At 45.6% G+C, this 25,813-nt stretch overlaps 3 protein-coding genes, 1 long non-coding RNA gene and 1 pseudogene across 7 annotated transcripts in view; 1 reads left to right on the forward strand and 4 right to left on the reverse strand.

Moving 5' to 3' along the window:
• Positions 1-337: 337 nt before the first annotated feature.
• Positions 338-1,084, reverse strand: LOC311023332. The gene is made up of 2 exons (XR_014598206.1): positions 983-1,084; positions 338-949 (listed from the first exon to the last, which is right to left on the reverse strand). It is a non-coding gene; the product is annotated as an uncharacterized lncRNA (long non-coding RNA).
• A 62-nt stretch (positions 1,085-1,146) lies between these two features.
• LOC311023331 (transcription termination factor 1-like) lies at positions 1,147-11,093 on the reverse strand. Of its 2 annotated transcripts, none has more exons than XM_084025089.1 (11): positions 11,016-11,093; positions 9,898-10,618; positions 8,816-8,940; positions 8,443-8,628; positions 5,506-5,584; positions 5,113-5,237; positions 4,776-4,971; positions 4,398-4,490; positions 3,788-3,853; positions 1,556-1,641; positions 1,147-1,384 (listed from the first exon to the last, which is right to left on the reverse strand). In XM_084025089.1, the coding sequence occupies exons 2-11, from the start codon at positions 10,527-10,529 to the stop codon at positions 1,182-1,184; spliced, it is 1,791 nt and encodes a 596-aa protein (XP_083881215.1). In that variant the 5' UTR covers positions 10,530-10,618; positions 11,016-11,093; the 3' UTR covers positions 1,147-1,181. The 2 variants fall into 2 exon arrangements, with proteins under 2 accessions (XP_083881215.1, XP_083881216.1); XM_084025090.1 differs by lacking the exon at positions 11,016-11,093 and adding an exon at positions 10,701-10,998.
• A 716-nt stretch (positions 11,094-11,809) lies between these two features.
• LOC311022981 (uncharacterized protein) lies at positions 11,810-18,954 on the reverse strand. Its single transcript, XM_084024611.1, has 4 exons — positions 18,810-18,954; positions 15,922-16,351; positions 15,471-15,668; positions 11,810-12,491 (listed from the first exon to the last, which is right to left on the reverse strand). Exons 2-4 carry the CDS (start codon positions 16,285-16,287, stop codon positions 12,288-12,290), a joined length of 768 nt encoding a protein of 255 aa, XP_083880737.1. The 5' UTR covers positions 16,288-16,351; positions 18,810-18,954; the 3' UTR covers positions 11,810-12,287.
• Positions 18,955-21,729: 2,775 nt separating this feature from the next.
• On the forward strand, positions 21,730-22,440 carry LOC311023612 (myosin light polypeptide 6 pseudogene; annotated as a pseudogene). The gene has a single exon. The product of its transcript is annotated as a myosin light polypeptide 6 pseudogene (transcript).
• Positions 22,441-23,913: 1,473 nt separating this feature from the next.
• LOC311023198 (regulator of G-protein signaling 3-like) overlaps positions 23,914-25,813 on the reverse strand; it is a 32,778-nt gene continuing 30,878 nt past the window's right edge. Inside the window, exons 25-27 of one of the 2 annotated variants that reach the window (XM_084024900.1) lie at positions 25,543-25,604; positions 25,204-25,370; positions 23,914-25,122 (exon numbers count right to left, since the gene is read on the reverse strand). In XM_084024900.1, the coding sequence (XP_083881026.1) occupies positions 24,889-25,122; positions 25,204-25,370; positions 25,543-25,604 (463 nt within the window). In that variant the 3' untranslated portion in view covers positions 23,914-24,888. The remainder of the gene's footprint in view (positions 25,123-25,203; positions 25,371-25,542; positions 25,605-25,813) is intronic. The other variant, XM_084024901.1, reaches the window with a different exon arrangement.

The following is a 25,813-nucleotide window of genomic DNA, read 5'->3' on the forward strand; positions in this document are numbered from 1 at the left end:
TGGTTACCTGTCTGTCTCTACATGTTTCCCTGTGATAGACTGGTTACCTGTCTGTCTCTACATGTCGGCCCTGTGATGGACTGGTTACCTGTCCAGGTGTACCCTGCCTTCGCCCAATGACAGCTGGGATCGGCTCCAGCCCCCGCGACCCTGAATACAGGATAAGCGGTAGACAATGACGGAACCAATAATTATTCATAATCACTGCTTTATATATTCCATTGCCATTATCTGGTCCCAAATCTGATCAAACCTGTGGAAAATGTTTTACCTTCATTGTTTTACGTAATAATCACATTATTATCCTTCATCAACCCTTAAATGAAACTTCATGAAGTCTGAACAGAAACCTCTTTCCTTTTATTGATCAATGTATCTGTGAAAGATGCAACATAAGAACAACATGAGGCTGAGCTGGTGACTAGCAGCTAGCAGTGCTAACAGAGCTGACAGGGTTTAACCGAGGGGAACCAGGGGGCAGTATGAGAGCATGAGAACTAAATGGTATGCGGCCAGCTGGCTCAGTGAAGCAAAGCAACGCACACAGAGGGACAACAAAAGCATCTCTTTAAATGTTAAATGAATGACACACACACACGGTATTCATCCTGGAAACCAGCAGGAGCCAACAACGCACTTCTTGTGTGCTGGAAAATAAACAGACATATCTCATTCCAGAACACATCTCTGTGGACGACGTCATCTCACTGCTTCTACATCCTCTTACCCAGAAGACATCACTGCAGTATGACGCAGGACTCATGACACTAGTGCTGTGAACCAACCAATCAAATGTAGATAGATATGTATATATGTAGATATGTAGATATGTAGATAGATAGATAGCAGAGACGTCTTCCACTGACTGACAGACAGACACCGAGTCCCAACCAGAGGTCCTCAGCGTGTCCCTGGTCTGTACTCAGCGTGTCCCTGGTCTGTCCTCGGTCTGTCCTCAGCGTGTCCTCGGTCTGTACTCAACGTGTCCCCGGTCTGTCCTCAGCGTGTCCCCGGTCTGTACTCAACGTGTCCTTGTTCTGTCCACGGCGTGTCCCTGGTCTGTCCTCAACGTGTCCCTGGTCTGTCCTCAACGTGTCCCTGGTCTGTCCTCAACGTGTCCTCAGCGTGTCCTCGGTCTGTCCTCAGCGTGTTTAATCTGACAGGAAGACACAGATCAGTCTTTACACACGTCTGTGTGCTGATTGGCTGGTGGTCAGCTGACTGTTGTCCAGCTCCATCAGGTCGTCATCTTCATCCGACAGAATATCAGACAGCAGGTATCTGTCTGGCCCCAGGCCCTCCCTCTGGATCCGGTCTCTACTGCTCGTCCTCAGTTTCTCCTTCAGGACTGGAGACACCTTGAGCTGCAGGAAGTCGATGATCTCTGTGACAACAGGAAGTGACATCCCAGGTCACATGAGTCTGGATTAAGCCAGGGTTAACGTTAATGTTCTAGGAATCTATAATGTGTGACACTGAAGTACTGCAGTAATACAGAATATGACAGTATGATAAAGTACTACAATACTGACTGATAAAGTACTGCAGTACTGACCTCCGTAGGATAAGTTGGTCCAGTTGGGAACTCTGGAGACTTTCAGTGAGTAGAAAGTCTTCTGAACACACATCGGAGTCACGTTACTGAAATACAAAAAACACGTTAGTACTACAGTAATACTACATCAACACCAGCGTTTATGCTACTACTCTTAGTACTACATAAACATGAGGAATAATTCATGTATAAAGTATTTACTGATTTTTCGTTGTAAAATGAGTTGAGAACAAAATGACTTGAGTGGTCGAAAAGACTAGAAAAGAGGCATAGAAATTCAGGTCCATATACCACAGAACCAGTGTGACAATCGCACCGAGGATTTCATCCTGGTACCCAACAACAGTCTGGGTACCGTTGGCTATGACATGGGGGTCTCTGAGACCCTCCAAGAATCTATTCATCTGTGAAGAGAACAGGGCTCCTGGTGGACCTGCCAATTCTGGTGTTCTCTGGCGAATTGGAGCTGCACTGTGCTGGGCTGGGAGGCCAGGTCCCACTTGAGGATGTCAAGCCCTCATGCTACCCTGATGGAGTCTGTTTCTGAAAATTAAGTCAGAACTGTACAGGTGCATTCAGCGCATTCCAGACAGTAAACACCTGTCTACGACCTGGTCACCACCTGACTAACACCTGGTCACCTCCTGCCTACCAACTGCCTACCACCTGGTCAACACCTCACTAACACCTGGTCACCTCCTGCCTACCACCTGGTCCCCTCCTGCCCACCACCTGGTCACCACCTGCCTACCACCTGGTACCTCCTGCCCACCACCTGGTCACCACCTGCCTACCACCTGGTACCTCCTGCCTACCACCTGGTCACCTCCTGCCTACCACCTGGTCACCACCTGCCTACCACCTGGTACCTCCTGCCCACCACCTGGTCACCACCTGCCTACCACCTGGTACCTCCTGCCTACCACCTGGTCACCTCCTGCCTACCACCTGGTCACCACTTGCCTACCACCTGGTCACCACTTGCCTACCACCTGGTCACCACTTGCCTACCACCTGGTCACCACTTGCCTACCACCTGGTCACCTCCTGCCCACCACCTGCCTACCACCTGATACCTCCTGCCCACCACCTGGCCACCACCTGCCTACCACCTGGTCACCTCCTGCCTACCACCTGGTCACCTCCTGCCCACCACCTGGTCACCACCTGCCTACCACCTGGTACCTCCTGCCCACCACCTGGTCACCACCTGCCTACCACCTGGTACCTCCTGCCTACCACCTGGTCACCTCCTGGTCACCACCTGCCTACCACCTGGTACCTCCTGCCTACCACCTGGTCACCACTTGCCTACCACCTGGTCACCTCCTGCCTACCACCTGGTCACCACCTGACTAACACCTGGTCACCTCCTGCCTACCACCTGGTCATCACCTGCCTACCACCTGGTACCTCCTGCCTACCACCTGGTCACCACTTGCCTACCACCTGGTCACCTCCTGCCTAATTTATTGAAAACTGCTTCAAACTGTCAAGTATTTAACACCACTGTGCTTTAAGATCTTTTTGCACAAAATTTAAATTGCAGTACCAGCTGCCAACAGACCTATAGCCATCCAGTATAAAAACAAAGAATACTGTGCTTCTAAATATGGTCATAAATAACAATAGTCAACTATTTTACATTAAAAAAAGAACAGCAGTGGCCTATAGCCAGGTTTGACGTGCTTCCTCCTTTGGTCTGAAAACTTCTGAGGCACTTTTTGCATGTCGGCTTGTTTGAATCAAGAATTGCTCCGGATTCATCCGCCTCGAATGCAAAATATTTCCACACGCGACTCTTCGCACCTGTCTTGTCGACGAGCCGACGTGTTGTGCTTTCGCTCCCACCTGCTGAAGCCATTTTTTTCGAAGACGGCAAGTTTTCTTCTTCAGCGCTGCTTACTGCTCTGTGCTGCTCACACGCGTATACTGCCCCCGTCAGTTCCGCCAAGAATCGACACGGCTCGCCGAATGAAAAGTTGTATATTCGGTTCTGACGTTACCAGAAAAAAGCAAGTATCGAATTATTTTTTTCGTGTCGGCATCAAATTGGTACCGAAGTATCGGTTCTTGTGACAACCCTACTCCTGCCTACCACCTGGTCACCTAATACCTGGTCCACCTTCCACCTACATTCTGGTCCGCCTACAACGTGATGACCACCTAGTTATCCGACTCTTTATCACTAACGTCTAACAACAGGTGTGACAGTTTGACCTTTGACCTCACCCAATAGTCTGAGCCACTTCATCCCAGTCGATGTCTGCCGAGTCATCCACACCCATGTTGTAGAGCCTGAAACACACAGTAAGTAAAGTAGAATGTATTTATATAGTGTGTTTCCTGCTTAACAAGGCATAATAATAATAATCATGGATTGGATTTGTATGGTGCTTTTCTAGACACTCAAAGCGCTCTGACAGGGTTTCATTCACACACAGTCATACCGGTGGTGGTAAACTACCATAGTAGCCAAAGCTGCCCTGGGGCAGACTGACGGAAGCGTGGCTGCCATTCTGCGCCTACGGCCCCTCCGACCACCACCTCAAACATACAGCAGTCATATACATTCACACGAGGTAAGCTGGGTGAAGTGTCTTGCCCAAGGACATAACGACCATGACACAGTGACGAGGGCAGCGATCGAACCGCCGCCCCTTCGAACATTGGCCAACCCACTCTACCAACTGAGCCACAGTCGCATAATAAAACAACAGAAGAAATCAAGATAGTAGAAGTGACCATACAAGGGACCACAGCAGAATACACAGAGAACGGTACACTATAACATGCACAATAACTGCATTTAGTGCAGACCAATGGCATTATGGTATCTTACATATTGATGAGCTGGATTCTGGCCTCAAGTCCTTCAGGTCCTCTGTTGAATGTGCTGACACCTGAAGACAGTTTCCACTTCAGCATTGAGAACCTGAAACAAATACAGTCATTATACACCTTTTTTTAAAAACCTGAACAGCTGAACCCCAATATCTGGACAACTGGGCCTGAAACTCTGAGGTCTAATCGGCTAACCCTAACCGGCACTAGTGTCATGAATAATTGTAATCTGCATGTTTCAGTGTTGCATTTGGATCACCCAAAGTATCCGTCTCTAAGTGACCCAGACTATGTTAACAGTATGGGTACAGTACAGCATCTATGCCAGTATCCATGTAAATAAAGTTCAAGTACAAGACCCAGCAGGTGTACTGACCACTTGAGACGAGACTGGATCCAGGATCTAGTCCCAACCTGCTCACAGATTTGCTTCCAGGGCAGATTTTTACACAGCTGGCCAAAGCTCAGACAACGATCTGTAGAACTCTGTTGGACCAGAACCTCAAAGTGAGCCTTCAGAGCCTGCTTCAGTTTGGACTCCTCTTCTGAAGACCACAAACCATTATTTCGAGCTGGACGGACGGACACACACAGACACAGACACAGACACACACACAGATTACTGCACTAGTTATCCAACTGTTCTTTATTTTACATGCTGATTACTGATCAACACAATTGTAAAGTCATTAATATATATGTCTGGTGTTTACCGATAGTTGCAAAGCGTTTCTGTAAGGCATACACGCTGCGGCCCATCTTCTCAGAGATCTTACTCCAGTCGTTACCATGGAGAGTCTGTAACTTCAACAGAGAATGCATCTCCTCCTCTGAGAACCTACATGAGGATACCCACAGGTTGAATGCAAACACCCAGAGAACCCCCACAGGTAGAACCCAAGCACCCAGAGAACCCCCACAGGTAGAACCCAAACATCCAGAGAACCCCCATAGGTAGAACCCAAACACCCAGCTATTCAACAGCTAGAACATTAAGCCTCTGTCTTGACATTCTAGCTGTAGAACCCACTTAAAGATACAAATAGTTCTGTAGCTAGAAAGTAAAGATACAAACACAGAGGGTTCTGGTCTGAGACCAGTCTGACCTTCCCAGGTAGTTCCTGTCATCAAACATCTTCTTGGCTCTGACATGAACATTTTGACATGTACGAGGAATCCCCTCAGCTGGACAGACAGACAGACAGGGAGAGAGAGGCAGACGGACAAAGACGTACAGGGGGAGAGACAGAAAGTTCAATAAAGGAGTAAAGTTATAGGGTTCATTAATACCTGAAAGTCTGGAGTTAATGTCCTGTAAAGTCATCAAGTTATCATATAACATCATCATGTAGGTTGATGTGGTTTGCAGGTTTGTGTACATGATAGTGAGGTTTGCGTTTGTGTACATGATGGTGAGGTTAGTGTACATGATGGTGAGGTTAGTGTACATGATGGTGAGGTTTGTGTACATGATGGTGAGGTTTGCGTTTGTTTACATGATGGTGAGGTTAGTGTACATGATGGTGAGGTTTGCATTTGTTTACATGATGGTGAGGTTAGTGTACATGATGGTGAGGTTAGTGTACATGATGGTGAGATTTGTGTACATGATGGTGAGGTTTGCATTTGTGTACATGATGGTGAGGTTTGTGTACATGATGGTGAGGTTAGTGTACATGATGGTGAGGTTTGTGTACATGATGGTGAGGTTTGCGTTTGTGTACATGATCAGTGTTTCCCCTACCATTGTACAGGCCTGGCGGCCCGCCAGGCCAAGGAGACCTGCCGCCAGGCCCAAAAAAAAATCAATATACCAAAAATAAGCCACCTATCAATTCATTCATAAATCAATAATCATTTACATTAGGAGCGCCTCCGCGCAGCACAGCAGACTTGCTCCGCAAGACGCGCGCTCCCGCTACGTTCTTCTTCCGTGTACTTGTCGCTTTCTACTTTGAAAACACGGAACGTTGACACTGTATTTTGATAAGCTGTTGCACTCTTCAGACTCGTGGTGTGAGCGGAACCGGTCAATAGGGTCCATAATATTTATTTTATTACATTACATTATTATTTATTTTTACATAATAAAAATGCCGCTGTGTGTCTCCGTCCAAAACCCGCTGCGCTCGCGCTGTCTGCTCGCACAGATCCGCTCGTGCGCACATGCGCTGATGCAGGTCGAGTGTTGTGTGTGGGAGGATTGTTTTTGATAAGATGTGGAACTTTGAGTTAACTGCTGTTGAGTAAACCTATAACTTATATTTTACTTGATAAAATAAGACAATATATGCACTCATATGTCGTTGTAGTGTTTTACAGTATCTGTAGCTATTAATGTGATGCTCATCATTTTCCAGACATATTTTTCTGGACCCTGATCATTTCCATCAACCAGCACCTTAATAAGTCACTCTCTCCTTGTGATCTTGAATACACTCTGGTTGAACAAAAATGTTGAATGCAAATATAATAATTGCAGAATTGCAGACTGCTTGCTGTGCCACCTGACTTAATCCAACTGCACCAATACACCATCCGACGCGTCTCGTCTGTTTAGGGTTTTTTCGGTGGGTACCACCGGGCCTGAAAAAAATTCTAGGGGAAACACTGATGATGGTGAGGTTTTTGTACATGATGGTGAGGTTATTGTACATGATGGTGAGGTTAGTGTACATGATGGTGAGGTTTGCGTTTGTTTACATGATGGTGAGGTTAGTGTACATGATGGTGAGGTTTGTGTACATGATGGTGAGGTTTGTGTTTGTTTACATGATGGTGAGGTTAGTGTACATGATGGTGAGGTTTGCGTTTGTGTACATGATGGTGAGGTTTGTGTACATGATGGTGAGGTTTGCGTACATGATGGTGATGTTTGTGTACATGATGGTGAGGTTTGTGAACATGATGGTGAGGTTTGCGTTTGTTTACATGATGGTGAGGTTAGTGTACATGATGGTGAGGTTTGTGTACATGATGGTGAGGTTTGTGTTTGTTTACATGATGGTGAGGTTAGTGTACATGATGGTGAGGTTTGCGTTTGTGTACATGATGGTGAGGTTTGTGTACATGATGGTGAGGTTTGCGTACATGATGGTGATGTTTGTGTACATGATGGTGAGGTTTGTGAACATGATGGTGAGGTTTGTGTACATGGTGGTGAGGTTTGTGTACATGATGGTGAGGTTTGTGTACATGATGGTGAGGTTTGCGTTTGTGTACATGATGGTGAGGTTTGTGTACATGATGGTGAAGTTAGTGTACATGATGGTGAGGTTTGTGTACATGATGGTGAGGTTTGCGTTTGTGTACATGATGGTGAGGTTTGTGTACATGATGGTGAGGTTTGCGTTTGTGTACATGATGGTGAGGTTTGTGTACATGATGGTGAGGTTAGTGTACATGATGGTGAGGTTTGTGTACATGATGGTGAGGTTTGCGTTTGTGTACATGATGGTGAGGTTTTTGTACACGATGGTGAGGTTATTGTACATGATGGTGAGGTTAGTGTACATGATGGTGAGGTTTGTGTACATGATGGTGAGGTTTGCGTTTGTTTACATGATGGTGAGGTTAGTGTACATGATGGTGAGGTTTGCGTTTGTGTACATGATGGTGAGGTTTGTGTACATGATGGTGAGGTTTGCGTACATGATGGTGATGTTTGTGTACATGATGGTGAGGTTTGTGAACATGATGGTGAGGTTTGTGTACATGGTGGTGAGGTTTGTGTACATGATGGTGAGGTTTGTGTACATGATGGTGAGGTTTGCGTTTGTGTACATGATGGTGAGGTTTGTGTACATGATGGTGAGGTTTGTGTACATGATGGTGAGGTTTGTGTACATGATGGTGAGGTTTGTGTACATGATGGTGAGGTTTGCGTACATGATGGTGATGTTTGTGAACATGATGGTGAGGTTTGTGTACATGGTGGTGAGGTTTGTGTACATGATGGTGAGGTTTGTGTACATGGTGGTGAGGTTTGTGTACATGATGGTGAGGTTTGTGTACATGATGGTGAGGTTTGTTTATTTACGTACCGATCCTCTCCAGGAAGTGGTGTTGTCTTCGAAGCCTCTTGGTTGTCAACTCCTGCTCTTTGTACCTCTGGGGAAACAGAAGCTCATTGGCCGAGCAGATCCCCGTCAAAGCCAGGAAGTCAGCCACGTTCTCCCTGATTCGCTGGTTCTCCTGCTCAGTGCACTGCCCCCAACGCAAACACACACCTGGAGTACGAGGAACAGGTGTACGTGCCACATGTGAAATATTAGAACCTTGTTTTACGAGGTATTTGCCCTATGAGTACCTTGTTGTTTCAAGCATTGGAAGTGTTATGGTCGTGTCCAGTTATTTGCATTTGAAGATTTTGCACTGTCTGTACATTGTTGTTTTAAGTATTTGCTGTTCTATTACCTTGCTGTTTGAAGTTTCTGAAACGATGCAAGTCATATCTCAGCAATTTCTTGATCTGAGGATACGATTTCTTCCTGATGTCTGGAACAAACTCCCCCAGCTCCTCCAGCAATGCTGCGTCCACTCTGACAACACAGGAAATGCACTGATGGACCACAGAAATACTACGCACTGATTGGCTGCCAAATGTATGACAATGTTATGACTGGATCTTACAACTGAACAATGTTAGCTTTATCTTAAATTACCACGATGACATGATAACTTTATCTTACGTTACGACTATAACATGATAACTTTATCTTACGTTACGACTATAACATGATAACTTTATCTTACGTTACGACAATGACATGATAACTTTAACTTACGTTAGGACTATAACATGATAACTTTATCTTACATTACGACAATGACATAACTTTATCTTACATTATGACAATGACATCATAACTTTATCTTATGTTATGACTATAACATGATAACTATCTTACGTTACGACAATGACATCATAACTTTATCTTATGTTATGACTATAACATGATAACTATCTTACGTTACGACTATAACATGATAACTTTATCTTATGTTACGACTATGACATCATAACTTTATCTTACGTTAGGACTATGACACGATAACTTTATCTTACGTTACGACAATGACATGATAACTTTAACTTACGTTAGGACTATAACATGATAACTTTATCTTACATTACGACAATGACATAACTTTATCTTACATTACGACAATGACATCATAACTTTATCTTATGTTATGACTATAACATGATAACTATCTTACGTTACGACTATAACATGATAACTTTATCTTATGTTACGACTATGACATCATAACTTTATCTTACGTTAGGACTATGACACGATAACTTTATCTTACGTTACGACTATAACATGATAACTATCTTACGTTACGTTACAGTTTTATAAGCTCACGACTGTATCAACGGGATCTTAGAGGATTACTTCATAACAATTCATTCCAACTTTTGGTCATATCTTGTTGAGTCTTAATCTCTGACATCACGTTAACAGAAGAAGAAGAAGGAGAGATCTTACAGCTCTTCTTCTACAGCTACTCCTGTCGTACTCTTGCCTTTTCTTTTCTTCTTTGTCTTTCCTTCTTGTGAAACCACTCCCACCACAGTCCTGGATTCCTTCTCTATCCTGGTGTTATTGGTTTCCATGGGAACAACGCAGTCTGTTCTGTGGTTATGGTCTGTTGTTATTGTAGCAATGCTCTCCTCACTAAGCCCATTTTTGTGTTTTTTCGTCTTTTTCTTCTTCTTCTTTTCTGTCTCACCAGTTTCTATGGCAACCTGTGTCTCCTCCTCCTTTATCTTCTTTCTCTTCTTTTCTGTCTCACTGGTTTCTACGGCGACCAGCGTCTCCCCCACCACCTCCTTTCTCTTTTTTTCTGTCTTTCTGGTTTCTACGGTGACCAGCGTCTCCTCTACCACTTCTTGCCTCTCCTTTCTCCTCTTCTTCTTCTCGTTCTCCTGGCTGCTTGAATTTACAGCAGTAGGAGGAGCAATACGGACATCCTCGTCCTGCTGCTGCTGCTTGTTCTTCTTCTTCTTCTTCTTCTTCTTCTCTTCTCTCTCAGGTGTATCAAAGTCCACAGGTGAAGGACATTCCTCCATTTCTGAACTCCGTTTCTTAGTGAAGGGAGAATCGGCAGAGGGATTCATGGCAGGATGAAAGGGAGGAGGTGATGTGGGAGTTGATGGACTCGTCTAAAGTTGATGCTGATTATCAGTCGGTGGTTGCAGCTGTAAAACTAGAAACAAAATGAGAGGGTTGTGGTTTAATGGTGGAGTTCGACTTCCTTTCTAAGCTAACGTCACGCTAAAGTTAGCTACCTCTGACGACGTCATTCACATCGCTGATTATTCGTGAACATTATCATGCTGGACAGAAGGTGTAGGAATCACAGGACAGTCCAGTCTGTAGCAGACTCTGGATGTGGACTGGGGGTCTGTAGCAGACTCTGGATGTGGACTGGGGGTCTCGGTTACGGATCTGTCGCGTGTCGGTTGTTAATAGAAGCGTACTGTCCCTGCTTAATTTTAACAATTAGAACAGCACATTAGAACCCGGGACCAGACCCAGAAGAAGACCTAAGACTGGCCCGGTTCAGTTCCAGGTCTAAACACAAACATGAACCCGGATCTCACCGTTGAAATGCTCCTCTGTTGCTGCACGCGGCTGGAAGGAGGCACGCTGCTTGTTTACTTCCTGCTTCTAATGGACGCATGCGCATGGTGCCTCAAAGAGCGGGCGGTGAGGAGGTCTCACTCTGGCTGCTTTTCCTGATCCTTTCTGCTTCAGTTTTGAAATGTAACGTAGTACTTTGAGTACCACACGTACGTTTTTATACTTCTACTGTACTACATTCATCAGCTGCTGGTGTTTCTCATCTGGTCGGTGGTTTATATCTTTCCGAGGCTTTAACTTGTATTTGCTTGTTGCCGTGGTGGTCATTGCTTCATTTGATATTCACTTCAGAAGTGAATGCAGTTTATGAACAGGTGGGTCAGGTAGACAGTAGAGGTTTTTTAATATACTATGTCTCATATCCCACACTGTCATCGTTTACTGTTTTAAACCATATTATGTCAAATATTACTGATGTTTGCATCATATTCTGTATTTATTACATCTCTATATTAATACATTAATCATATCATCAGTCATATTGCTTTGATATTATAGCACACTAATGTCACCTGACCTCTCATCTTTGTGTCCATATGCTTTTTATAATATCCTATTTTATTCTGACTTCAGTTGATTATTATTAATTTTATTCTCTCTATTGATCTTCATCATGCTCTTTTCATTTTCATTGTAATACTTCTGTACTTTAATTCAAGTTTTTCTTTTATTTGACATTTTCACATTTACTCAAAAAGATTTTTATTCAAAGTGTTAAAAATAAAATAAAACCCAACACATTTGTCCAGTCGATGAAAGTAATAAAGTAATTTATAAAAATGTGTTTAGATTCTGTTGGTCAACGGAATGGAATAAAAACTGAATCTGATGTTTGTTAGATAAAAATCAGTAACATGTTACAAAATAGTATCACTTTATCAAATGTTCGGGTTTCTTTAGATGTTACAATCATTTACGTTTTACAATCAAAGGATTTTGACCTTCACTTCCCATATAATGGTCTTCTTCACTGCCTAGAATAAATGTAGTTATGTGCATTGTGAACATGAGAGACAAACCGACCCATGAGTGGAAACAAACTCTACTGATCGCAGGTTGGACTTTCAGGGTGTGTTGACCAGCATCAGGGTTCGACACGGTCTGGATTCTGGCTTCCGTCTGAACCCTCACAAAATGTTCCAAATGTCCTGATGACAAGATCCAAACTGTAGGAACAGGTCTTTCAGGAGTACTAGTACCCCTATGTGGCCCTGATGAAAACTGACTCTTCTTCAGTGATGATGTTGATGATGATGATGGAGGGGGGAGGGGTCGTCCTCGGTGTGCGGCAGCACCAGTGAGGCTCTCTGTTCATCCATCCTCCTGGACTGAACTCTTTGAATCAAACTGAAGAAATCCTGCTGATCTTCGGGAACCGAATCAACCACATCATCCAGATCAGGAAGGGAGCACCTCTGGTCCTCCATCCTGTCAGACTAGAGAGAGACACAGTAAGACAGGCTCATGGGGAGGACGAGTCAGGGAAAGACAAGACAGTGAAATCCCCAAAATGTTTATGTTTGTTGTATATATATGTATATATATATATATATATATATATATATATATATATATACACACACATATATATATATATATATATATATATATATATATATATATATATATATAGTGGTCGTTGAGGCAAAAACTCGGATGAGGGCGGAATTTGGGGAGGCCATGGAGAAGGACTTTCAGTTGGTCTCAAAGAAGTTCTGGAAAAGCATCTGGTGGCTCAGGAAGGGGAAGTGGGTATTAACTCAGCTGTGTGAGGCCTATGTGGAGACTTGCTGACCTGTACAATGTTGGGTGGTGGAAGGAACACTGAGGATCTCCTGAACCCAATCAACACGTCTTCTGTGGAGGAGGCAGAGCCGGAAGACTCGGGGGCTCACCCATTTCCCTGGCAGAGGTCAAAAAGCTGCCCAGTGGCAAGGCGCCGGGGTGGATGAGATTCACCCTGAGATGCTAAAGGCTCTGGATATTTTGGGGCTGTCATGGTTGACACGTCTCTTTAATGTCTTGTGGAGGGCGAGTACAGTGCCTGTGGAGTGGCAGACCAGGGTGGTGGTCCCCATTTTTCAAAAGGATACTGGAGGGTGTCCTCAATATACCGAGGAATCACACTGCTCAGCCTCCCTGGGAAAGTTTACTCCAGGGTGCTGGAAAGGAGGCTCCGGCTGATCATCGAACCTGGGATTCAGGAGGAACAATGCGGATTCCGTCCAGGCCGTGGAACAGAGGAACAACTCTTTACCTTGGCAGGGTTGCTTGAGGGGTCATGGGGCGACTGTGGCTCAGTTAGTAGAGCGGGTTGGCCAATGTTTGGAGGGTTGGCAGTTCAATCCCCGCCGTTGTCACTGTGTCATGGTCGTTGTGTCCTTGGGCAAGACACTTCACCCAGCTTGCCTCGTGTGAATGTATATGACTGCTGTATGTTTGAGGTGGTGGTCGGAGGGCCGTAGGCGCAGGATGTTTACCACCACCGGTATGACTGTGTGTGAATGAATGGAACCCGGAACCCTGTCAGAGCGCTTTGAGTGTCTTGAAAAGCACCATATAAATCCAATCCATTATTATTATTATTATTAGGAGTGGGAGTTTTCAACCAGTCTACATGCGTTTTGTGGATTTGGAGAAGGCTTTTGACTGTGTCCCCTGGGCTATCTTGGGGGGTTTCAGGGAATATGGGGTACTGGGGCCGTTGCTACGAACCTTAAGCTCTTTGTATGAACAAAGTACGAGTTGTGTCCGCATTCTCCAAACAAAGTAAGATCCTCCAAGGTTGTCCCTCATCTCAGATCATGTTAATGATGTTCATCGACATGATGTCAAGGCGCAGCCAAGGTGAAGAGAGTGTCCAGTTTGGGAACCTCAGGATTGCATCCCTGCTAAAGTGCAGAGGATGTAGTTCGGTTGACTTCACCAGACCAGGACCTTCAGCACTTGCTGGGATGGTTTGCAGTCGAGTTTGAAGCGGCTGGGATGAGATTGAGCACCTCCAGGTCTGAGGCTATGTTTCTCTACCGGAAAACGGTACCAGCAGGGTAACTGATGATGGCAGTGCATAGGTGTTGATGACTCTGATCTCTGGGACTTTATTGTGGCTGCTTCATGGTTTCCATTTGTTTGCAGGACTTCAGGACTTCTGCTAGGTTGCCTTCTGGTAATTCAGCCCCTGCAGGTGTGCTCATCTTGTCTCTGTTGGATATCATCCAACCACACTTATCTAGCCAGAACAACATACCAATGTTGTTGCTGTAAATCCCCGAGTTGTGGATCAGTGAGTTCACGTAACACTCTTTCTGTCACGGTTCGGCTGTGGCAGTCTGGTTGTTTGTTGTGTTTTCCCTGTCTGTTTTTTCCCCCTCCTTCCTCTTCCTCACCTGCTCCTCCTCTGTGTGTGTCCGGTAGGAGTGTTGGCGGCTGTAGCAGAGTGGCGCACCTGCTCCTCATCAGCTCATCAACTCCAAGCCTATATCAACCTGGTCTCTCCACAACTTCGGTGCCAGATTATTCCGTCCCTATGGTGATGCTATGTGCCCCGTGTTTATAGCCTTCGCAAAACTGAGACATACTTCTTGGTGCCTTTGTTCCTCGCTAACGCTTGTTCTTTTGGTTCGCCCTCCAGGAAACCTCCAGAGCTCCTCTGCTCGGTTTTCCGCCCTCCAGCCTGCCTGCTCGTCTCCCTACCAGCCAACCTGCCAGTCGGGCCTCCTCTCCTGCACAAACTCTCTGAAACATATCTGCTCAAATAAACCTTTTTCCCTGCCGTCCAGTCTCTGGTCTCTGAATCCAGGTCCACCACAAAACACAACGCTTACTGGTTACTCTTTGGAACCAGTATCCATAGCCATTCTGTTCCTATCTCTACCCTGTCTTACATGTTCCTGTACCAAGTGCTGGCGTTATGCTGTATTCTATTCCTGTCTACCCCATGGCCTGTTTCCTGGTGGTCAACGGTTGGTTCCACCTTGCATGTATCCAAGTCTTCATGTTGACAACTGAATTGCTGTTTATCAAATACTTATTTAAGTAAAATCCCTTTAATTCAACCTCCTATGTGAGTGTGTTTCTTCATTTGGTTCACATATACAACATATTGATTTAGCCATTCAAATCAGAAGCTGTTGGTTTAATGAACTCCCTCCATTCCTACCTGCCACCACTGACTGACTCTTTAGTGCCTTCAAATTGTATAAAAAAAAAAAAACAAGAAAGAAAGAAAGAAAAAAAGGGCAAAGTGAAGTGTAGTTTAAAATGGCAACATTCATGTGAAAAAAAAGAAGAAGCAGATGGTATTCACAACTGGAACAATATTTCACCACATTTGAACTGAATACAGTGAAGTAAAGTGTAACGTTTCCCTTTCAAAACATCCTAATGCAGAATATGTTGGTAGGGCATGCTGGTACCTGGTAGTGTATGAGCATGTAATAAAAGTCGAGACTAGGCAAGGTAGGCTGGTCAGTGCTGCAGGCCCCACAAAGAGAAGTTGGTCCTGGGTCAGGTAACAGGCTCAAGTTAGCTCTCTGGTCCTCCAGTCTCTGGCCCTGACACTCCAGGATCAGGTCCAACAAGGCTTCAGGGTCTTCCTGCTGGCTGCTCCTACACTACAGCAACAATGCAGAGAGCAGCCATGAGTTATTAAACGTGATTCATGTTTCCATAGACAATGACAACTTTAATCCACCCCATAGATAAACAATTGTAACAACAGTATATTTTTGGTAAGACCTGAAGATGCCCAATATCCCAGATCCATTCATTACATATCGTTAAAGCTCCTGAAATCTAGATCACTTTCACATTCTGGATCAATCAAGGAAGAATTCCAGGTTTATGGTGCCAGCAGTTGGAAGTTACCTTGTTCCTGGAAGTTATGGTACTGGTTCTGGAGCTCAGAGCAGAGCCTAGGCTCTGACCCCGGGGCCTGGTGGAGCCATGGCTACCTTCAGGACCAGGAGCTGGTACAGGAGTCACAAGACCTCTGAGGGTTTTAATGGTCCTGAGGGGTGAATTGGGGACTAAGGTTCTGGTGCTGTGTGCTGAAGGAAGATGGGGAACAGCACTGAGGTTGCTAGGACTTTGGCCTCCTGGCCTAGCCTCCAGACTTCCATTATGGTGGGGTGGTGGTGAGCATTTGGTTGCCATCTCCCCAATCCTGCCAATCTGATGAGAAGGTGAAGACAGGGAGGGAGGAGGCAAACCTGAGAGGTTTCTCTGTGCCATGATGGACCTGTGGAGGTGTGGGTGGGACTAAAATCCCTGCTCTCATCAGAGGGAGGGGCTTAATCTGGTCAGAAAGAGAGTAGAGCAGGAAGTGAGACACAGTTCATAGTAGTCAGTACATCAAGTTTGTGGTCGAACGTCAACCCTTACGTCCTGACGTCTTCTCCTTGACAATGATGGAAGGCGTCAGGAGATCAAGGAAAGATGTGGATTCAGAAGGATTTCTGGAAGGACCACACATTGCCCAGAGAATCTGCCTGCAGTGACGCTGAGCTGCAGCTTTAGGATGAAACGGCGGACGTAATTGATGTAGATGGACTAGAAAAATACTATCTACTTCTTACCATGTTTCAAAAGGGCATTATAAATAACTTTAAAAGTGTAGGTCGTCCTTGAAATACAGGGTTGTTGGTTTGATCCCAACCTCCTCCTGTCCCCATGGCAACGTGTCCTTCAGTGAGACACTGAAGCAGCTCACTGCTCCTCATGCTGAGGCTGCTCTGATGAAGACGTCACATTTAGTGTTGGATGTTGGAATGAAGTTGAAGTTTGCAATATCAATTAAAATGTTAAAATGTACTCTTTTACTATTTAATGATTTATTACAGGCCTGTCTGTTTTAAAGATCCAATATTATACGTTTTTCATCAATTTCACACAGCTGTCAGAGGTCCAACAACACAGTATTCGATATGCATTGCCCCAAACCCATCCGTGGTCCTGAATTTCAGCTGTCTAAAAGTTGCTCAAATGAGCTCTACTGAGAACAGGCTGTTTCTGTGTCTGCACCTTTAAATGCTAATGAGCTCCGGCTGTCAAAGCCTACTTGGAGAGCCACGGAGACGATGCCGCTTACGCTAGCGGTAGCATGCGGCAATGTTTACGTGGATGTATCGCTATGGTCTATGTGTCTCAGGTGAAGTTGCTGGTCCCGTATGGTTGGGACAGATCCTTTTACGAGGGTCAGTGCCGAGTCAAAGCCAGCTTTGTACTGACCCTCGTTACTGAAGCAGTCCGATGTGAATTGGTTAGCACATACAAGCTAACACAGACCTGGACCGTCGGGCACGGCGCTCTGTTGGACATGTGTCCCCGGGTTCCGTCGGACCGGAGGCAGCACTGCACCAGAGCACGTGAGACAGAGGGAGGATTGTCTCCAGCTTCACCTGCACCGGGATTTATTCACAGAGCACCAGCCGGATCACCCAGCCGGATCACCCAGCCGGATCACCCAGCCGGATCACCCAGCGCCACAACAGGTAAGTCGAGCTGTGCTCTCCCCGCTGTCGGGCATCATTACGTAACAACGGGAGCTTGGTTGTTCTCCTCAGGCTCAGGGAGGACCAGTGTAGAGACCAGAGAAAATCTGACCTTTAGACCTTTAACTGATGTTCCTACTGTGGGATTAAAACAGGATTATTTTAAGACAGCAAAGTGTTTCCTCTAAATATATTTGCAGACACGACCCATCAGGAGAGTTGCATCATGTTCTCCGTGTTGTTCCCCCAACTCAGAGACTTCTCAGAAACGACCTCAAGCCACGCATGTGTCTTATTATGACAGGATGAATGATGTGCAAGAGGGACTCGTGCTTCGGCCCGGTTTGAACTGGCGGGGGACTGGGGAGGGGCACAATCGTGCTTCAGCATAGTCCAGATCAACATCAAACAGTTTCTGTTTTATGAATGCATATATGAAGAGATTTTTGTTTCAGAGGAAGTCATTTCCATGCAGTTTATAATTAATTCAAAATATACAATCATGCTAGCTAGCATAGTGTTTTGCGATCTAAAGTCTCCCCGTTATTAAATAGGATTTTGGTCACATGTCATGTCAGACATGTTTCAACCTCTTTAACTCCACAGACCCTGTTCAGTTTTTAATAGCAACTCATCTATGGGTGAACTAGTTTGAGTGCTTCACTCAGTAAAACTTAACTTAGTTAAGGGTTTTTAAACTGGCATTAAACTGGTGATGGAGGGTCCTGATCCAGGAGGTTGTATGTTGCACACATTCTAAAGGTTGTATTGGGTTATCTAACTAGTGTTCATGTGCAACAACCAGACCACCTCGCATGTAAAAGATCTGTTGACTGCAGGAGAGAAACGATCAAACTGAAGTTTAAAACTCATTCAGAAGAAACTGGAGAGATATTCAGTTCAGAACAAAGTGGTTTCAGACGGTCCAGGTTTCAGGAGACCAGCTGGTCTGCTTCCATTTGGCGTCAGCAGAAGTAGGTCAACAGCAACACAAAACCACATTTACAACACAAAAGACACATGAATGCATTGACGAACAGTGTCAGTATGGTGTGACACCACCTGGTGGCTGTTACAGGGAACACAGATCATATATGTGGAACCAGATCCAACGTTTAACACCAGTACATGTTGGTTATGTTCCACAACTAGTTTCATTTCTGAACGTTGGGTACAAACTCAACAAAGTGTGTTTTCAGGACAACAAACAGCTAAAGAGGCAAATAATGAGATGCAGTTTGTATTAAGTTTCAGTTACTTTACCTTGACATCACACTCTTCTTCCTCTTCTTCTTCCTCTTCTTCCTCTTCTTCTTCCTCTTCTTCTTCTCCTGTTAAACTCCTTTTTATTTCTCGTTTCACTTCTTCACTGTTGTGTAGTTTATCCTCCGACTGAAGACTCTCCATCGGCTGGTCGACACCAGCACACACACACACACACACACACACACACCCATTAACACAATAACACACACACACACACACACACACACACACATTGACACAATAACACACACACACACACCCATTGACACAATAACACACACACACACACACACACACACCCATTGACACAATAACACACACACACACACACACATTGACACAATAACACACACACACACACACACACACACCCATTGACACAATAACACACACACACACACACACACACACACACACACACACACCCATTAACACAATAACACACACACACACACACACACACATTGACACAATAACACACACACACACACACCCATTGACACAATAACACACACACACACACACACACCCATTGACACAATAACACACACACACACACACACACACACACACATTGACACAATAACACACACACACACACACACACACACACACCCATTGACACAATAACACACACACACACACACACACACACACACACACCCATTGACACAATAACACACACACACTAACACACTGACACAATAGAAGAGAAAGAGAGAGAACGAAACCCCCCTCTGGGCTTACATCACCATAGTAACCAAAGAGAGGCTTCCAAATCTTGCCACCCTCTGTTTGAACACACACACACACACACACACACACACACACACACACACACACACACACACACACACTGTGTCTGTTATACATACATTTATTAATTTGTATCAGATTAAGTTTTAATATAACAGTCTGATAAATTAAATGAATGTTAATGTCGATGTATGAGATGTATATTGATGTAAATGTTTAACAATAAAAAGGTCAAATAAGAAGAAGAAGAAGAAAGAGGAGGAGAAGGAGAACAGAAGGAGGAGAAGAAGAAGACGGAGGAGAAGAAGAAGAGGGAGGAGAAGGAGAACAGAAGGAGGAGAAGAAGAAGACAGAGGAGAAGAAGAAGAGGGAGGAGAAGGAGAACAGAAGGAGGAGAAGGAGAAGAAGGAGGAGAAGAAGAAGAGGGAGGAGAAGGAGAACAGAAGGAGGAGAAGGAGAAGAGGGAGGAGAAGGAGAACAGAAGGAGGAGAAGGAGAAGAAGGAGGAGAAGAAGAAGAGGGAGGAGAAGGAGGCCAGAAAGAGGAGAAGAAGAAGGAGAGGAGAAGGAGAACAGAAGGAGGAGAAGGAGAAGAGGGAGGAGAAGGAGAACAGAAGGAGGAGAAGAAGAAGGAGAGGAGAAGGAGAACAGAAGGAGGAGAAGGAGAAGAGGGAGGAGAAGGAGAACAGAAGGAGGAGAAGGAGAAGAAGGAGGAGAAGAAGAAGAGGGAGGAGAAGGAGAACAGAAGGAGGAGAAGAAGAAGGGGAGGAGAAGGAGAACAGAAGGAGGAGAAGGAGAAGAAGGAGGAGAAGAAGAAGAGGGAGGAGAAGGAGAACAGAAGGAGGAGAAGGAGAAGAAGGAGGAGAAGAAGAGGGAGGAGAAGGAGAACAGAAGGAGGAGAAGGAGAAGAAGGAGGAGAAGAAGAAGAGGGAGGAGAATGAGAACAGAAGGAGGAGAAGGAGAAGAGGGAGGAGAAGAAGAAGAGGGAGGAGAAGGAGAACAGAAGGAGGAGAAGGAGAAGAGGGAGGAGAAGGAGAAGAGGGAGGAGAAGGAGAACAGAAGGAGGAGAAGGAGAAGAAGGAGGAGAAGGAGAACAGAAGGAGGAGAAGAAGAAGGAGAGGAGAAGGAGAAGAGGGAGGAGAAGAAGAGGGAGGAGAAGGAGAACAGAAGGAGGAGAAGGAGAAGAAGGAGGAGAAGAAGAAGAGGGAGGAGAAGGAGAACAGAAGGAGGAGAAGGAGAAGAGGGAGGAGAAGAAGAAGAGGGAGGAGAAGGAGAACAGAAGGAGGAGAAGGAGAAGAGGGAGGAGAAGGAGAAGAGGGAGGAGAAGGAGAACAGAAGGAGGAGAAGGAGAAGAAGGAGGAGAAGGAGAACAGAAGGAGGAGAAGAAGAAGGGGAGGAGAAGGAGAAGAGGGAGGAGAAGGAGGGTGAAACTGCAGGTCTGAACTCTGTCAACGTCACTGTTGTTTAAAGACTGAAGGACACACAGAGCATTCTGGGTAATCACAGTCCTTATCACAGCAGGGAATGTTAATGGGAGACACTGATAGTTTCCATATGTGACGGGCTGCAGGACAGACAGAGACAGACAGACAGACAGACAGATGGAGACAGACAGACAGACGGAGACAGACAGATGGAGAGAGACAGACAGACAGAGACAGACGGAGACAGACAGATGGAGACAGACAGACGGAGACAGATAGACAGACAGACAGACAGATGGAGACAGACAGACAGACAGACAGACGGAGACAGACAGACAGACAGATGGAGAGAGACAGACAGAGACAGACGGAGACAGACATACAGAGACAGAGATATGGAGACAGACAAACAGACAGACAGATGGAGAGAGACAGATAGACAGACGGAGACAGACAAACAGAGAGAGACAGACAGACAGATGGAGACAGACAAACAGAGAGAGACAGACAGACAAACAGAGAGAGACAGACAGACAGATGGAGACAGACAACTAAAGAATGTAGTTCCTCTTGGTTGGTGCAGGTCTGACTGGGGTCCTAGTTCAGGTTCTTATCTTATCTTCTAAGTGTTTCTATTTCAGTTTTTTTCCATCTTTGGTTGGCCTCTCTCTCTCTCTCTCTCTCCCATTCATTCCTGCCTTGCTTGCCCTGCCTATGGTCGCTATAAAACCCCTCGGTCTCCAGCCGTCCTCACTGCTGTCCATCCTCTCAGCAGCATGGCTCCGAAGAAAGTGGAAGCGAAGAAGACGGAGGTGAAGAAGGTGGAGGTGAAGAAGGAGGAGCCTCCTCCTGCATCCAAGCCCGCGGAGCCTGAATGCAAAGCCCCTGAGGTGGACCTGAAGAGCATCGTGGTGGAGTTCACCGCCGATCAGATCGAGGAGTTCAGAGATGCCTTCACACTCTTCGATGAGACGCCAGCTGGCGAGATGAAGATTACCTTCGCTCAGTGTGGAGATGTGATGCGCGCGCTGGGCCACAACCCCACAAACGAGGAGGTGCTGAAGCTGCTGGGGAGGCCCAAAGCTGAGGAGCTGAACGTCAAGCTGCTGGACTTTGACGCCTTCCTGCCGATGCTGCAGCACGTGGCGCGCTCCAAAGAGCAGGGCACCTTCGAGGACTTCGTGGAGGGTCTGAGGGTCTTCGACAAGGAGGGCAATGGCACAGTGATGGGGGCGGAGCTCCGCCACGTCCTGTCCACGCTGGGGGAGAAGATGACGGAGAACGAAGTGGACCGGCTGATGGTGGGACAAGAAGATGCCAACGGACTCATCAACTACACAGAGTTCGTCAAACACATCCTGGCCGGGTAGAAACCACTGCTGGGTCCGTCTGGTGGACCGAGGTTTTGTCTGTCCCTCCTGTCTCTCTAATAAAACGCCTTCAGTCCTTTTCACTGCCTACTTCTGTCCATCACTGAGTTATAACTAAGAACTGATTTCAGATTTAACGCAGATCATGAAGTTACCTGACAAACATGATCTCTAGTTATCAAAGTTTGTTTATTTGTCATATACATTCAATAACAGAGGTCATAATGAGGTGAAACTAAACATTAAAAACAGGATTTATAACTAAAAATGGATTACTAGACACAATTAGTAATAGTAGACCTGTTTGAACCAGAGGCTGTCACTCATCACATTCTGTTGCTGAGTCAGAATTAGTGGATCATCTTCATAAATCTACAGTTAGAATACTTTACTGCAATAATCCTCCGTTTTACAGCAATACGTTCACTGTTATTCACAATTATAATCCAAAAGAGAATCAAAGAAACCAAGTAGGGATCAAACGTCAAGTAGACAGTCTTCTTCTGAGAACAAACATGCAGAACATTTGTAACAGAGAACATCGATTCTGATGGGTCACAGAATCTGTTGAGTCACACATTCTGATGGATCACAGATTCAGATGGATCACACATTCTGATGGGTCACAGAATGTGGTGTAAAACCTGAACCGATTGATGTATAAGAAGCCAGTGTTCCTGTATTTTGTAACATCATTTATTGTCAGTTCCCATGACGCTGCTCTTCATCATACAGTTTATTAATCTTCTGTTCTAATAACAACAAAGTTGAGTCTACTAATAAAACACAAAAAATGTCACAATCTTCTATTAAACGTTACATTAGACACTTAAAGGAAAACACCACCGCATTTCCATACTGAACTATGTTCTGCTCTGATCTTAGACGAGGTGATACATACCTCCCTCTCCTCTGTGCGTGCACTCAATGGCTCTTGCGCGCACTCCGCGCAGCGCTAATTTGCTAGCATGTAGCTTGTCCCAGTATATTCCTGAGGATCCAAAGGGGGGTGAAGTTAGAAGCGACCAAGCACTTCCACGTTGTCCCTATTTAAATACGGTTACGTGAGTAGTTACACGACCCAAGTTTGGTTACACAAAATGAAACATGCCAATTTTTCTAAGCGGATAACAAGGATAACTATATAGTATGGCGGAATAACAACTGGAAGCACTTCGACGTCGGCGCAGTAATATCATCACTCAAAACATGACGGGACTATATACCTTCTGCTTGTTTTCACAACCCTGTACGATGCACGTTATAACCACGATGTTTGATTGTTCACAAACTATCTTACTACAACCTGATGCTTCCTCAACTGTGCACAAACTACTACAGGTAGTGCAGGCGACGGCGTGCAGGTCACGTAGGTTCTGTTGACGGAAGTAAGAGGGGGAGCGGAGTGATGATATTACTGCGCCGACGTCGACGTGCTTCCAGTTGTTATTCCGCCATACTATATAGTTATCCTTGTTATCCGCTTAGAAAAATTGGCATGTTTCATTTTGTGTAACCAAACTTGGGTCGTGTAACTACTCACGTAACCGTATTTAAATAGGGACAATGTGGAAGTGCTTGGTCGCTTCTAACTTCACCCCCCTTTGGATCCTAAGGAATATACTAGGACAAGCTACATGCTAGCAAATTAGCGCTGCGCGGAATGCGCGCAAGAGCCATTGAGTGCACGCACAGAGGAGAGGGAGGTATGTATCACCTCGTCTAAGATCATAGCAGAACATAGTGCAGTATGGAAATGCGGTGGTGTTTTCCTTTAAAGGGCACTAGAAAAATAATCCAAAACTAAACTCCAAAGTTGTAATTGTGTCTCCAAAAACATTACATCGAACGATACCCATGATGCAACTTGATAATTTATTTTCATTGGTCAGCTCTCGTCTGAATAGATGATTGGAGCTGATTGACTAATCAGACAGACAGTCAAGGTGCGTGTCCACAGGCAGCGGTGTTTCCCCGCTTCCCATTCATTGTCTATGTGAAAAGTCGTGCAATGCATTCTGGTAGCGTCACGGCGAATGTTGAGAGACGGCGCGCGAGTTGGCCGCTCCTCATTTGCCTAAAGTTGAAGTCGAATCTACTTTATGCTAATCAGAGGCGCCGGGCTCGACTCGCCGCCTCGGGAACGCTCGCGAACGCTCGCGAAAATCTTCTAAACTGAATGTTGTCGATCTAAAATAAAGACAGATTCAGCAACTGCATAGCTTATTTCTCGCATAAAATGTTTTCAGAAACACCTTTCGGTGAACTATTTTCGTAAAATAAGAGAAAGTTTCCCAACGAGCCGCCATGTTGGGATTTGAAATCCGGGAGCAGACGGGCCACCGGTAAAAGCAATCATCCAATCAGGTGCAGCCACGAAGTGTACGCGTGATTGTATGAAGGAGAGCGCCTGTCAATCATCCTCTAGTGGCAGCCCACCAAGCGTGCAATACTGGGAAGCGGCGCGTCCACTCGTGTTTAAAATCGCCCCTGTGGACACGTACCTTTAGCCTCTGTTTGCTCATCACTCATGATTGGCCGAAAGCTACAGCCCCAGTTGCGCTCTGATTGGATGATTCTGTAGCTGTCTGAACACCCTGGTTGGCCAGCTGGCTGTAGAGGCGGGACCTGAGGAATCGTGCATAACTGTCAGTCTTCATGAGGTCGAAAATCTGATCCTGAGCCAGTTGGAAGGTCACAGGGTTCACTCCAACCTGCAGGCCCTGATTGGTCAATTCTCTGACAGATGAGTCCACGTTGACCTGGAGAAGGAGAGACACAGGGTCACATGACCAAACATTGGACCAATCAGAGGATAGACAGACAGATACACAGACATATACCTGTCTGGATGCATTGGTAGAAATGAACTCATCATAGATTTTCATAGCTTTGGCGGCCATCTTGCTGAGTGGGCGTGTCCTCTTGAATTTCTCCACAGCCAACCAGAAGTCCAGGTTCTCCTCACTGAATTCTGACCTTAGGAAATAACGAAAAACTGCCAGACCATCTGACCAATGGGAGAGAGCAGAGAGGCATGTCATGACCAAGACCAGGGTGTCCCAGTGGTGTGGTCTAAGAGTAGAAGACTTTTTGACCAGGATCTGGTGGACACCTACACTAGTTCAGCCAATAGAAAGAGACTTGTCCCATGGAGACAAATAGGAAGGGGAGGGTCTTACACTGATTGGTCAGCAGAGCCTCCAGACCCTCGGCCCATGTGAGCACCTCCATCGTAGACGGTCTGAAAAACAAAACAAACATACCACAGACACATTGTAACCAGCAGGAACCAAAGAGAACCAGTACGACCCAGCCAGAATCTGTGGGACCCAGCTGAAACAAGTAGGACTCAGCTGGAACCACTGGGACCCAGCTAGAACCAGTGGGACCCAGCCGGAACCAGTTGGACCAACAGGAATCAGTTGGACCAACAGGAATCAGTGGGACCCA

Source organism: Eutrigla gurnardus (assembly GCF_963514095.1).
Source record: "Eutrigla gurnardus genome assembly, chromosome: 13".
NCBI classification, from domain to species: domain Eukaryota; kingdom Metazoa; phylum Chordata; class Actinopteri; order Perciformes; family Triglidae; genus Eutrigla; species Eutrigla gurnardus.